The 12855-nt window shown below is 36.9% G+C and overlaps 1 protein-coding gene across 2 annotated transcripts in view; it reads right to left on the reverse strand.

Annotated features, from left to right (window-relative positions):
* Positions 1–12855, reverse strand: part of LOC105426143 (lachesin) — a 167244-nt gene that overhangs the window by 25253 nt on the left and 129136 nt on the right. For both annotated transcript variants that reach the window (XM_011637233.2, XM_025218032.2), the window contains 2 exons: positions 1068–1285; positions 155–230 (listed from right to left, as the gene is read on the reverse strand). In XM_011637233.2, the coding sequence (XP_011635535.1) occupies positions 155–230; positions 1068–1285 (294 nt within the window). The remainder of the gene's footprint in view (positions 1–154; positions 231–1067; positions 1286–12855) is intronic.

The following is a 12855-nucleotide window of genomic DNA, read 5'->3' on the forward strand; positions in this document are numbered from 1 at the left end:
TGAGAGCCAACCGTCTTCGTCGACTTCGTAAACAACCGGGGGAATGACAGCACGACGTAAACGCGCCAAACAGCTCGCGAACCGTCATTACCTTAGTAAACGCTACCGAGGGATGGCTCGGGGGCATGGCGTGAGGGCAAAACGAGACACTTACTGTACAGACGAATCGTCCCGTCGGTTTCCCCGCGTGGGTTCTTGGCGATGCACTTGTAGCTACCGTAGTCTTCTTTCTGAAAGCAAACCGTCCCGAGAATAGGTTACCCTCTAAAATGCATAGAAATTTTAATGGAGAGTAATCATCAGAAATCAGATATTTCTTCATCGTAATATTTGGAATTTAAAATTGAAACGCTCTTCATTTTTTCCACGCTCTTCAAATCATAACTTTCATCAAGGAGGATGCATTTTATTTTTTTATAATTAATAAGAAAATAGAATCACGCGCGTATACGAAATATATATATTTTCTTTAAACGTTAATCGATGGATATCGTTGCATCGCGTTGGAATTTTATTATCGTTATTATTGAGTAGTGATAAAATATTCTGATATATCTCCAGCGCCGTATATATTTTATGCACTTTTATTGTATATACATATACTCCAGACGAGTGCTTTATTACGCTCATCGTCTGTCGCGTTGATCACCAGCGTGCAACGATCGTGATTTACGATATGGCGCTATTACCCAATCGTGAATTTTAACGCGGTGTACATAATTAAGCCACGCGCTTTTTTAACAGCAATTACGTTGCGTTCCGCTACAATTATCGTGCAATTCTAATTCATTAAACATGCAGGAAAATTTACGCCGCTCAATTTTTGCGTAATGTATTGGAAGAGATAAATTTTTTTACGGCATTACTATACCGTTTGTACAACCAATAATTTTTATTCGATAAGAGAAAAAAATTTTTTTTCTTTTCTCTACAAATCGTTTATAAAATTACAAATGTATCGGGGATTATTTGAAAATTATTTGGATATTTTTAATCGTATATTAATCGAAAGCCGAGCAAAATTGTTGATCGTCGGCGAGATGCACAAGGGAACCTCCTCCACTCACCTGTATATCGAATATCGTGAGCGTCATGTGAGTTTTGTAGGATGGTCTGTCGGGTAACGACGTAGTCTTGTATTTACTGCTCTCGTGAATCATTAGGCCGTCCTCCCTCGCCCAGTAATTCAAAGAAGTCGGATGAGCCTCGGTATAACATTCCAGCGAAACGGAGTAACCCAAGGGCGCGCCGACCAATTGGTGCGGTATCCAGAGCATAGGGGGAACTGCAACAACAGAAGAACTGATTGATTGGCTCATAAATGTTCCAATTACTAACAATACACGATGGACCTACGATCGATATCCCTTTCACGCGTCTATAAATCTCGTGCCTCGACTCGGTAGTCGAAAATCGCTGTGAAACCGCGGCGCGAAGAGGTGAGTCCAAGAGACGATGTCGAACTCTTTTTCGCCAGAACTCGCTTTTTCGAATATAACTGGACGTATTATATTCTTCACTCAGAATAGGAAGTCATTCGCCCCAAGTCACCCCGCTCTGTCAGCCTCCAATCGAAATTGGTGGAGGAACGAATACGTCTCCGTATAAAAAGGATCCTTCTTTCCCCAATTACAATTTTTAGACGGCATTATTACTTAGATATCTGTATTGGTAATAATAGGATAGTTAGGTAAAGACCAGTGAAGAAAACAGAACGTTGCCAAAGCATGACACGTGACCTTAACTATAGCTCCGCTAACAAGTTATTCATTCATAAAAAAGACGTTTATGATCATTACGGAAACAAAATGAATAGAAAATTATTACAGAAATAATTGCATAATGTATATCGATATAAATGTTTACTTACAATTGCCTACAATTTGCCTTTTGGTTCTTTTATCATCTTCTGTTATAAAAAGAAATTTTTCCATTTATTCAATTATCCTAATTACACTAAAAAATGTTAGGGTTTGCAAATTATTTTTTATAATTTAAATTAATATGTTGAGATTAGATTCACTACATTTTCAATATCTCATAAATATAACTGAGAAAATAAATTTTTTACAGTTGAAATATGGACGTGAGAATAAAATATTACATTTTTGTAGATTGAGAGAGAGAGAGAGAGAGAGAGAGAGAGAGAGAGAGAAAAGCCTTTTTAAAGTTTTATATAAACGTAACATGAAAAAGGCTGGGCTTAATTTTTGCTATATGTCGTGAATCCTAAATGCGTATCACGCGGCCCTTTAATAAAAAAGTAATCCCATTTCGATGAACAGCCCTTGGCGTTGTTGTCGGCGCTGGTGATAACATTTCCTCGAGGTAAGAGCGCTTCAATTTAACTTAAACCTCCTAAGAATATACCTAACCCATCTTCTCTTGCAGAGTATCGCAATGTTCGCGAGGAAAATATCACGCAAAATAAGCTAGTTACAAATGGCTGGTGGTTGCAAGCAGTAAAAGTATAAACAAGGGTAAATGACTATCTTTCACAAACGTTTCTGTTTACACATGTCATCCTTAAGGAAGAGATCAATATTAAAAAATATCAATTTGAAATCGTGCTTAAAAAATTTGACGCATGTTGAATTAAAAAAATGATCAAAATCACGTAAATGATTTCAGAATTTAAATAATATCATTATTCGTTGAACAATCGTGGAAAAATGAACTCTACAAATTCCACAGAGAATTAAATATTTTCTTTCCTGAAGTAAAAAATAATTAAAATCTTAATTTATAAAATAAAAATTTTAAAATAAAAATTTTAAAAATAAAAATTAAAATCTTAATTTATAAAATAAAAATTTTTGTGTACGATAAATAGTTCAATTTTATAATTAAATTGTACTTACGAAATTATATATAATTTAATTATCAAAAAGTCAAAATCTCTGTGTATTTTTCTTTGTACACATATCTATCTTTTAATTTATGAAGCTAATTTATGAATTTATTATTTTTTCGGCGATCACAAATCTTTCGAGCATCTTTACGAAATAAAAGTTGTCTTGTAATCTTTTTCTTTGAACTCGACAATTTTCCGTGATTTATACCGCAAATCTCCTCATAAATTAACAATTAATTTTAATTATGCAATAAAATTAATCCGTTAAAAAACTGCTTGAGAAATGTATCCTACAGAGGAGAGAAAGTTTTTTTAAGAGAGTTTCTCTTAGAAAAGGGAAAGAGAAACAGGGTTTGTCGGCTCCTGGATACTGAATCTACGATCGAGTTTGCTCTCGTTTCATCTGGGATCTCCTTTAAGCAAGAGCCTCAGTAAACGGCGACTCGATTAAATGCGATTGTCCTTCGAGTCTTCTAGAAAATGACCACACGAGAGTCCGACCAATCCGTTTCCGGCGACTGTTTTCCAACTTTTTCATTCATTCGCGGCGACTCTTCCGAATTTTCATTGACACGGATTCATTAATTTCATGCTCGTAGAATATTATTCGGTTTTAATGTAATAGGGGACTCAAAATACATATAGAATATATTCGAATATATGAGAATCTCAAATTGTTTTAGTGTCAAATTGATTTGACACGAAAGTCTCATAAATCTAAAATACATCGAAAGTATCGAATGTATCGAAAGTCTTGAAAGTTTCTTATTTCGGGAGATATATATTTTTGCAACATTTATTATTTTCAATCCATCCACGACTACGATTTATAAATCATTAGAAATATAAGAAATTCAACATTGTAAGCAAGAATAATTAAAGAAATATTTCAAGATTTACATTTCTTATAATTCAGTAATTAAACAGCAAAAAAAGAAAAAACTATACCTTTAATGTCAAACTTGTTTTTTTTTGTTCATAAAATATGCAAAATACATGGATTAGAATAAGATTAGAATAAATTTTCGATATATAATTTACAATGATAAAAATAACGTGTGTAAAATCTAAAATAAATGTTGTTAAATGTAACACTGAACTTCATTGCTAAACACGCTTGTGCGGATTCTCCGTTCGTTCACTGTAAAGCGACCTCGCTAGCATCGGTCGTCTCGCCGGGGGTGTTCTTTTTGCCACGTAATACAGGATCGTGAATTACTACGGATTTCAAGGGAGGGATCGCTCTTGTGCCTCTCGTGTCTCTCTCTCTCTCTCTCTCTCTCTCTCTCTCTCTCTCTCTCTCTCTATACCCTTTTTCCCTTCTTTCCCTCCTGCCCTGCTTCGGCGACGAGCGCGAGGCGGCAACGGGGGAGGCTTGTCTTCGGATAACGCAAAGGATATCCGACACCTTCTTAAAATGCAAAACATTCCGTCTGAGGGTGAGAAGGGACCGACCTAGGTTGTCTGTAATGCTTCGGATCCTTATTGCGTAGACAAGCTCGGGCTTTGCTAGCACTAAGGCCGCCGACCGGAGCCGGCCGTTCGACGTTCTACATTCGTTTTTTTCTTTCACAAATTATCTTTTACACGCGATGTCAAATTCCATCAATGAAAGCGAGATCCTTTCAGCGCAAGACATTGCTTTGCATCTCCGCATCTATGCATCGACAAACTTGATAATTAATTGCAAGATGTAAAATAAATAAACCTTTTGGAATGACAAAAATGGACAATAATATGGCTAATGAGAATCAGCGCTGTAAACAGTGCGCAATTTTATGTTTAATTGTAACTGTACGTTTATTAATAAAAAAAAATCAAACGTTTCGACTCAAATTTAAATTATCTTTAGTGGAACAAAAAGAGTAGTAAAGATATATTTCTGAGTCCAATCGGTGAGTTTAATCATAAAAATAATGATAATGTCATGTTGGTTAATAGATGGACATAGGTCACGATAAAAAGAAAAAATTTTTGGAATGACTTTACAGCTTTTTTCATACATTCTGTGTTTTCCAACTGACTTAAAAATTATTCTTCCTTAAAAGTACAGCAATAATTTCTATTTTCTTTCTGCGAAAGTACAGCAATAATTTCTATTTTCTTTATAAGATGTAAAAGAAGAGATTGAAAGATTGCCATTTTTTAATATCTTTTTATTTTTCGATCTCCGATCCGAAGAAATGTTTCCACTTTAATAGAATTTTAATTAACGACATTAGGTACAAGAATAAATGCGCAATTACATTCATTAAACTGTGTTATATAAGCAAGGAAGAAATGACGTCGAGGAATCACAGAGTCGTAATTTTCACAAAATTTCATTTCATTTCGACTCGCGGGATATACAACAATACGCGTTCCGTAGTGGGAAATTTTTACAGGTAATAGATATTTTACCAAGCAAAGTGATCCGCGGTGAGCGGTTGAAGGGTTTAAACATTAGCCACGGGCCACTGCGAAATGTAAACGACGTTGAGTTAGATTGCAGAGAACAATGTGTGGAACGACCCGCAAGGTAGATGAAAGCTAATTCAGGTGGAAGTTAAACAGAGTTAAAGGTAACGTCCTTTGCGAAGGGTAGGCCAGGCTAGGTCGCGAGAACGAGGGTTAGGTTACGAGAGCTCGACCTTACATTCATCATGCGGGAGGCCTCGAAGCCTCCCGTGGATCGGTATGTTCTTTAATAAAGAATAGTTGGACGCGCGGGCTCGCTCGGCTGGTGCGCGGCGCATGAAATTTCGCCTCGATGTTTCCAGTCGTGTAGCTACCACCACTACACGCTGCTTCCCCGTCAAATTACCCGCGCGAGAGGGAGGAAGAGGGAGGAAGAGGGAGGAAGAGGGAGGAACGAAGGCTGAAAAGCGTACGCTTATCAATTATGAAAATTTTTCTCTAACCTTAGGAAAATTTTATATTAAAGGGAAATAAATTGCGGATTTTTAAATTACTTTTATTTCCCGCTGTATAACGTGCGTTTCACGAACGTAACAGAATCGTGACAGAAGGATCGTGTGCACCTGGAGAGAGAAAAAGACCTAAGACTACTAATTTTTCAGTTTTCGAACAGCGAAAAATTTATTTTCTTTGTGAAATGATTCACATTTCCTCCTCAAGGTAACATCATTCACATGGAACGTTCTGTAAAATACATGTACATATATGATCTCATGTGACAAATTTCAGATCAATGCTCTCGAGTTAAAGGGCAATTATCCTCATTTGAAAAATATTACCGGACGGTAATATCACTTGAAATTTCAAACGATTAAAAACAGTTGAAAATGATAAAATGATTGAAAGCTGTGAATTATCGGGATAGTGGCGTAGTGCCACTTCTCTTTGGCCTCCTCGTTTTGAAGACTCTCTTTTTTACGTTTTTATCAATTTTAAAGTTTACCACGAGCTTTTTACGAGGACGCTTTTTAAAGTAAACTCGAGAAAAGCGCGCAATTCTAACCAAGGTAAAATTAAAAAAAAGCTATACCGAATACTGGCGTAGAGACACGTCCGAGACACTTGTGAAACTGTGCTGGATGGTAGGATTATTTGCTCGATCAGATTATCTGGCTGAACGCAATGCGCATAAACGTTTAACGTTACGGAGGTTACCTGCGAGCCACGATAAGCAAGCAGCTGTTTCACAAGCGCGATAAGAACATTATCGTTGACCTTGCCCTTCCTTAATGCCTTCGCATCGTCAATCTTGAGGCTCTCCTGACCTCGTTCTATATCGTGTGAAACAACAACAACGATTCTAACTGCTTTTTAAATCCTTTACCTTTTATTTTATAATCGTTGATCTTAATTTGCAGATTTCTTTTATCGTTGTTAAATATTTTTATTTGATTTGGATCTCATCGGATTAGAAAAATAAAAATATCACGTTATTATAATTTAAATTCTATTATCATTCTATTTTCTTTTGATTTCATGATGACATTGATTTCTGTATACAATTATTGTTATAATACTTTGAGATATTTTCAAGTTGAAGTAATAATTAATGATAATAATCTCAACGAATCAATCTCTGACCATTTTTGACGTCTCATAAAAAATTCCGTTTTAAAAACTTCCGTTTGCTGCCTAATGAGATGTTAACTGGATTAATAACCAAATGTTGCTCGGCATCACAAATAGCTTATCTTCTTCACGTTCCAAGCTGTTTTTGGAGTTGATATGAATTTCCTCGTTAGAACTCCAGCCGAGAAAGGAGGAAGGCGAAAAAAAATTAACGTGGAAAAAGAGAGTTGCGTTCAGAAGTGCGCGGGCAACTTTTACTGAAACTTGATCTACCTGAGGAAGATTCTTCGACCTACTTTTTATAAATTATTTAACGCTACATTAGCCCTTTTCGATGACCCTTAAGAGATCGTTTAGCCAGCCTAACTGGTGTCCAGCAGTCAGCGGGATTAAATTTACGGTTGCATAGGGTCAACTGCATTAACCGGCGCCAACAAGGCTTGCGGCCGAAGAGAGACGGATAGTCGGAGGTTAGAGAGAGAGAGAGAGGGGGGGGGGGAGTGCGTCGAAAGCGCTATCAGCCGAAACACATTTTCCACGTGCGACTGCCCGCCATTTTTCACGGTTCGTTTCACACGAAATCGATTTATCACGGCAAGCGCGCGGCCCTGTACCGGTTTTCATACTGGCGGTTTTGTAGCGTTTTCTACTTTATTGGTCCTGCCTTTAATCCGGCTGATGGCCTTCCTTCCTTCCAGATCGCGCGAATTATTCAGATGTGATTCCAAATTCGTTTCGTTTTCGTCCACCGAAATGCCTAAGAAAGCGATCCTCAAAAGGATCTCACTAACAGTTGTCAACAGGCTTCGCTCGACGATCGCCAAGCGTCGCGACGTTCAATTTTATTCGATATTAACATCTTGAGGAAAAGGCAGAAAATAAGAAAGTCACATAATGCTTCGCGTAAAGAGTATTATTGTTATTCGAGTCGAAATCAGGCACGCGGATTGTTTGCTCTCCAGCATCTGGACTATGTACCTGGACACGTAATGAGCTGTGATCTCCGTTTCAGAGGGCGGGAATTCAGCAAGCGTTAATACACGAGCTTAAGACTCGGGACTTAACCGGAACGCTAGCTGGAAGGTAGCTGGCAATTCGATTTACGACGGGTAATTCGACTGATATTCGGCGCCGGTGTCCCGGGTCTCTCAGATGTCAAACAGTCGCCTGAATGAGGACCGAAAACGCGCGGCGAAGATGGGACAGAGGGTGAAAGACGGTCGGGCGGCGGGAGAAGAAGGGGTGAAATGGTTCTCCGATTTAGCTCGGAGTGTCTTCGTCGCCTTTAACGAGGAGAAGCCGCAGGAAGGGTTCGCATAGCTCAGAACCAGCTCCCTGACTTACTGCTCCACTTAACATCGACACAGCGGTGTTAATTACAGGCGAAAAGTATCGCTTTGTATGACGTATCTTTCGAAGTTTACATTTTTGCACCGGCGTTAATTCGTGTCGATCTAAGTCCCATTTTATTAATAAAGCGAGATGTAAATAGTGTAGCAAGATTAATAAGATATAAGTTTTGCGATATTATTCGGCGTTAATACATTTTACAATTTTTATTTGCAATATTGTATACCTTATAATTTTTTAATTACATTTTTAAATAAAGAAATTGTTATAAATAATCATATTAATCTGGATATAAAAGCATAAGATGTTCTGCTTTTTTTTTTTTTCTAATATCCCTTTTGCAATTTCTTATCGTTTGTAATTAAGAATCAACAATTTTTTAGAAGCAACATTAATTTCTGTGTGCACCGTAATAAAAAACTTTTAGGGAAACGTTGTGCTTCAAGATTGCTAATGAGATCGCGTGATTACGCGAATTGCTGAAACATCCACTATATGCATATCTGTTTTAAGCATATGCAAGCGCGTTGCTGCGATTTTCATCGCGGAAACCAAGGCTTTCGCAAACTTACTTAACGGTATCATGAAACTTGACTGGTACAAACTATCTCCATAACGACAACTGGCAGCAGCATTACGCCACCAGTTACCATCCCGCACATATTCCATCCGTTCGTATCAATCATTTACAAGCGAAGCGTAAATAATCGTATTGACAATATTTCTGTACATAAGAATTCGCGCATGTATAACATATAAAATGTTAAGAAAACAACACGTGCGATATAAGACGAGGGAAAATTTTGTGTCATGTATTTTTACTTCAAATGAAAACTAAACAAATATTATTCGAAAAAATATTTCCGTCTCATCTTCATCTTTTTTTCGTCCCTTGAGTCTTGATCTTAATGTTTCATTAGTTAAAGACAAATGTGAATCGATTGAGCAAATTTGCTTTTGACCGTAAACAAGAGAGTGCGAAACAGCTTATCTGCTCAAAAACATTTCCATTAAAATTGATCTCCGTATTTGATCTCTTTCTATCCAACTTCATTTGAATTTGGCGAACGTGTGGCCTCGAGAAGACCTAGGATCAAAGGACACTTTGCGCTCTGCTAGCTCTGGTTTTACTTAGCAAATGGAAAGGTGCTCGTCCACATTTCCATAACATACCTGTGGCGAAATAACGGCAAATTATCGTGGAAAGCAGTGCCGATTAAAAAAAAATTTTCTTGCCAATAGTACGTTCGTGGAGAAAAAAATCGTAGTAAAAAAAATGAGCAAAAAAAAGAGAGACATAGGAATGAAAAGTAAATAATCAATATAACTAGAGTATAGATGAATCAGACAACTATCTAGATGAATGCAATAGACATCCCATAGATAATAAAATTCGTCAGATCCATTAAAGTGAAAAAGAAAATAGAAAAAGATGAAAGCAAAAATCATTAATTAAAATATTGTCCGTTTCTAATAATTGATAGCAACTGTTTATGTATTTCTATATACTTTGAATGGTAAATACTTATCAGTACCATGTCCATTAGATATGAATCTCTATGATATCCTGACCCGTGTGTAACGAGATAAGCTAGACAAATGCACGTGAATAAAAGCAAAGAAATGCATGCGGATTTCTCATAAGCGGTAATGTAACACGTGGTAAAAACAAAAAACAAGGCAATGGAATAAATGGCATGAACTGCAGAGAGAAAAACAAGCGGCAAAAGATGCCCAAAAGTTGTGAAAAAATGTGAAAGATAAACGATTGTTTTACGCATTGGAAAATCAATTTAAACATCTTTCGGTGAACGAAAAAGAGATGGGAAATGCAAATGCATTTTATAACAATACAATAGAGTTTTATTAGAAAAAATTGTTAATTATGAAAGAGTTACGTTTGATATTAAAAGCGATGAAAAAGAAACGAGAATATAAAGTTGAGCTACAGACTGAGAATGAGAGAAGAGACTATATGAAAAATGGAATAAAAAAAAGAAATAATTAATTATAAATCTCTTTAGACTCAATATTTAGATTCAGAAGAGTAAAAGATTGCAGATAGTTATATTCTATGCATTTTCTTAGTCACTTTGAAATAAATACCGTTTTTAATTTAATATTTAATGCAAGCGATTCAGTATTTCCCTATTTATTTAGAGAAAAATTAATTATTTAATTAATTTTCGTCTAATAAGCTATTGCAATCTATTTGTAAAAATTCCAGGAAAGGTGTGTTCTAATTCGTAGTGTTTTAATTCATCACTTCCACAAAATCTACAACAAAGATTCGATCATCTTGAAAATTGATTTTGCGATATAAATAAACTCATCTCCTGTTCCTCTTTAAGTGTATATGTGTTTATTCTTATTAAAGATTATAATATACACAATGCGTATATAAAAATAAAAACTGAAGATGGAAAGATTAAATGGATCATATATAAATATACATATATAAATATACATATAATTGATGTCACTTTATTTTCGGAATCCGGTGCAAATATTTTAGAAATAATAAATTCATTTACGTAATAACGGATTCTAACGAGATGAATAAAATGATAAGATTTTCCAAAATGCCAACTTTGCCATTCCTTTATACAACTGGAAAATGTGAAGTCGTGTCATTTTGGTCGCGGTAATCGAATGACATCAGTAATCTTAAAAGAAAGCAACGATAGGACAACTTCTCCTCTTTGCTCGCGTGCCTCTGAATTACTATATATTTTTCAACAGCGAACACTTCTACGTAATAAATAGCACCGTTTGCCCGAAGCTTGGAGCTACTTAAGGCACTGTTTCTCACTGTCATAGGTAATGTAACAGATTAATGTCCCATTTTTCGAGGCTCGGTATCTCTGCCCATGCCGCATACTAATGCGCAAGGATACGCAAGGCGAAAACCACTCCGGTGGCGTCTCTGTTATTTTTAGTATGATTAACGTAAAGTCAGCTCGCCCAGCTCGCGATAAAAATCCCCGCCGCGTTCTGTCCGCATTTAAAATGGGGATCTGCCCGCACTATACGGCGAAACAGAGAGAGAGAGAGAGAGAGAGAGAGAGAGAGAGAGAGAGAGAGAGAGAGAGAGAGAGAGAGAGGAGGGAGAGAGAGAGAGGGAGAATTCGAGTGCGGACGATAAGTGAAGTAAAATGGATGCGTAAAACGTGAACACTTTATGGCTTGTTTATGGCAATCTTCGTTGGCTTTCTAACAAATTGCGCGCTAAGTAAAACCGAGTCCCAAAGTTTTTCTCGTTGACGCAACGAACTTGACGCAACGTCGCGCGGATAGCTAGTTTTAATTCATCGATTTACCCTTCTCGCACCGATAAGGTGGCTCGATTAACTGGGAAGCACGTTAACCGCGTGTTCGGAGTCAGGAAACTGCGAGTTAACCAATAATTAAACAGCCGAGGTAAAATTACAGGAAGTTCGTCTTGTTTAGTTCTAACCGCGACCAGTTGAAATGATCGAACATCAAAATGGTAAGGCTGATATATGATATAAAGTTCAAAAAAAAAAAACACGCGCTCGTATATCGTAAGGGAAAACGTATTATTTATTAATCTCGCGACTTTAATAATGAGGCGCCAGGCGGCGCTTGTCGAAAATGTCAATACTTGGAAATGCACTGGGAAGCGAATTGGAAGTGCATAGCGAGCAATTTTTTCCTCAAGAATGAATTGAAAGTTGATTAAATAGTTGGGAAATGACAAAAAAAAAAAAAAAAAAAAAAAAAGAAAAAAAGAAGAAGAGGAAAGGAAATCGGATTAAGCAGAGCGAGTCAACTGGTAAAAAACCATTTAAAAACCCTAATTATCTCGAATAAGGGAAAGAGTTTGATTTATGTCAGTCATATCACGTGAAATGTCGCTGATGAGGCGCATGCATTTCGCTGAAGCACCGCCAATTCCACGAGAAACTCGGACTGCATCGCTGTACGTCGTGTATGTCGCGCCGGGTAACGTATGCGTGCAAACTTTCATTCAGGAAATTGAGAGATAGACATCTGTCGACAACGGCCATTGTGCCCGCCGATGGGATTCGGGCCTTAAAACGCCCCACGAATTAAACAGTGTTCCTGATCCTTCCCGACTCGCGCAGATAAATCCTTGTCTTCCATCATGCACGGCTGTTATCGTGCCAATCGATCGGATTAACGTGAAACATGCACTATATCCATTAGATTCATCCACCGCTTCGCGTAACGAAATTATAATTTCGCACAAGTTACAGTGCGCTTCGATACGAAGATTATTCACAATGGCGTTCATTTTTTATTATATGCGGAAAGGTCACGCGCGCACGTAATAAAATTCGCAATATAAAATTGACCGCTTATCAAAGAAGTATAAAATCAATATTTACCGTTATATTTAAATAATATAATCGTAAATTCTACATCTCTTCAAATCGCGACATTAATCTGTTTTAACGGATATTTAACGGATGCGTTCATCCTGTCCATCGGCTCTCGCCCGTTTCCGCGAAAAAGAAAAATCTAGAATAGACACACTTTAAGCATTAATTTATCAACAAAGTCCATCACATTTCCATAATTTAAACATTTAATTAAATGTAAATTATTTAATGTACGTTTAATTTTACATGTTTCTGTTA

This window comes from Pogonomyrmex barbatus, unplaced genomic scaffold (genome assembly GCF_055798465.1).
Source record: "Pogonomyrmex barbatus isolate J1 unplaced genomic scaffold, ASM5579846v1 scaffold16, whole genome shotgun sequence".
NCBI classification, from domain to species: domain Eukaryota; kingdom Metazoa; phylum Arthropoda; class Insecta; order Hymenoptera; family Formicidae; genus Pogonomyrmex; species Pogonomyrmex barbatus.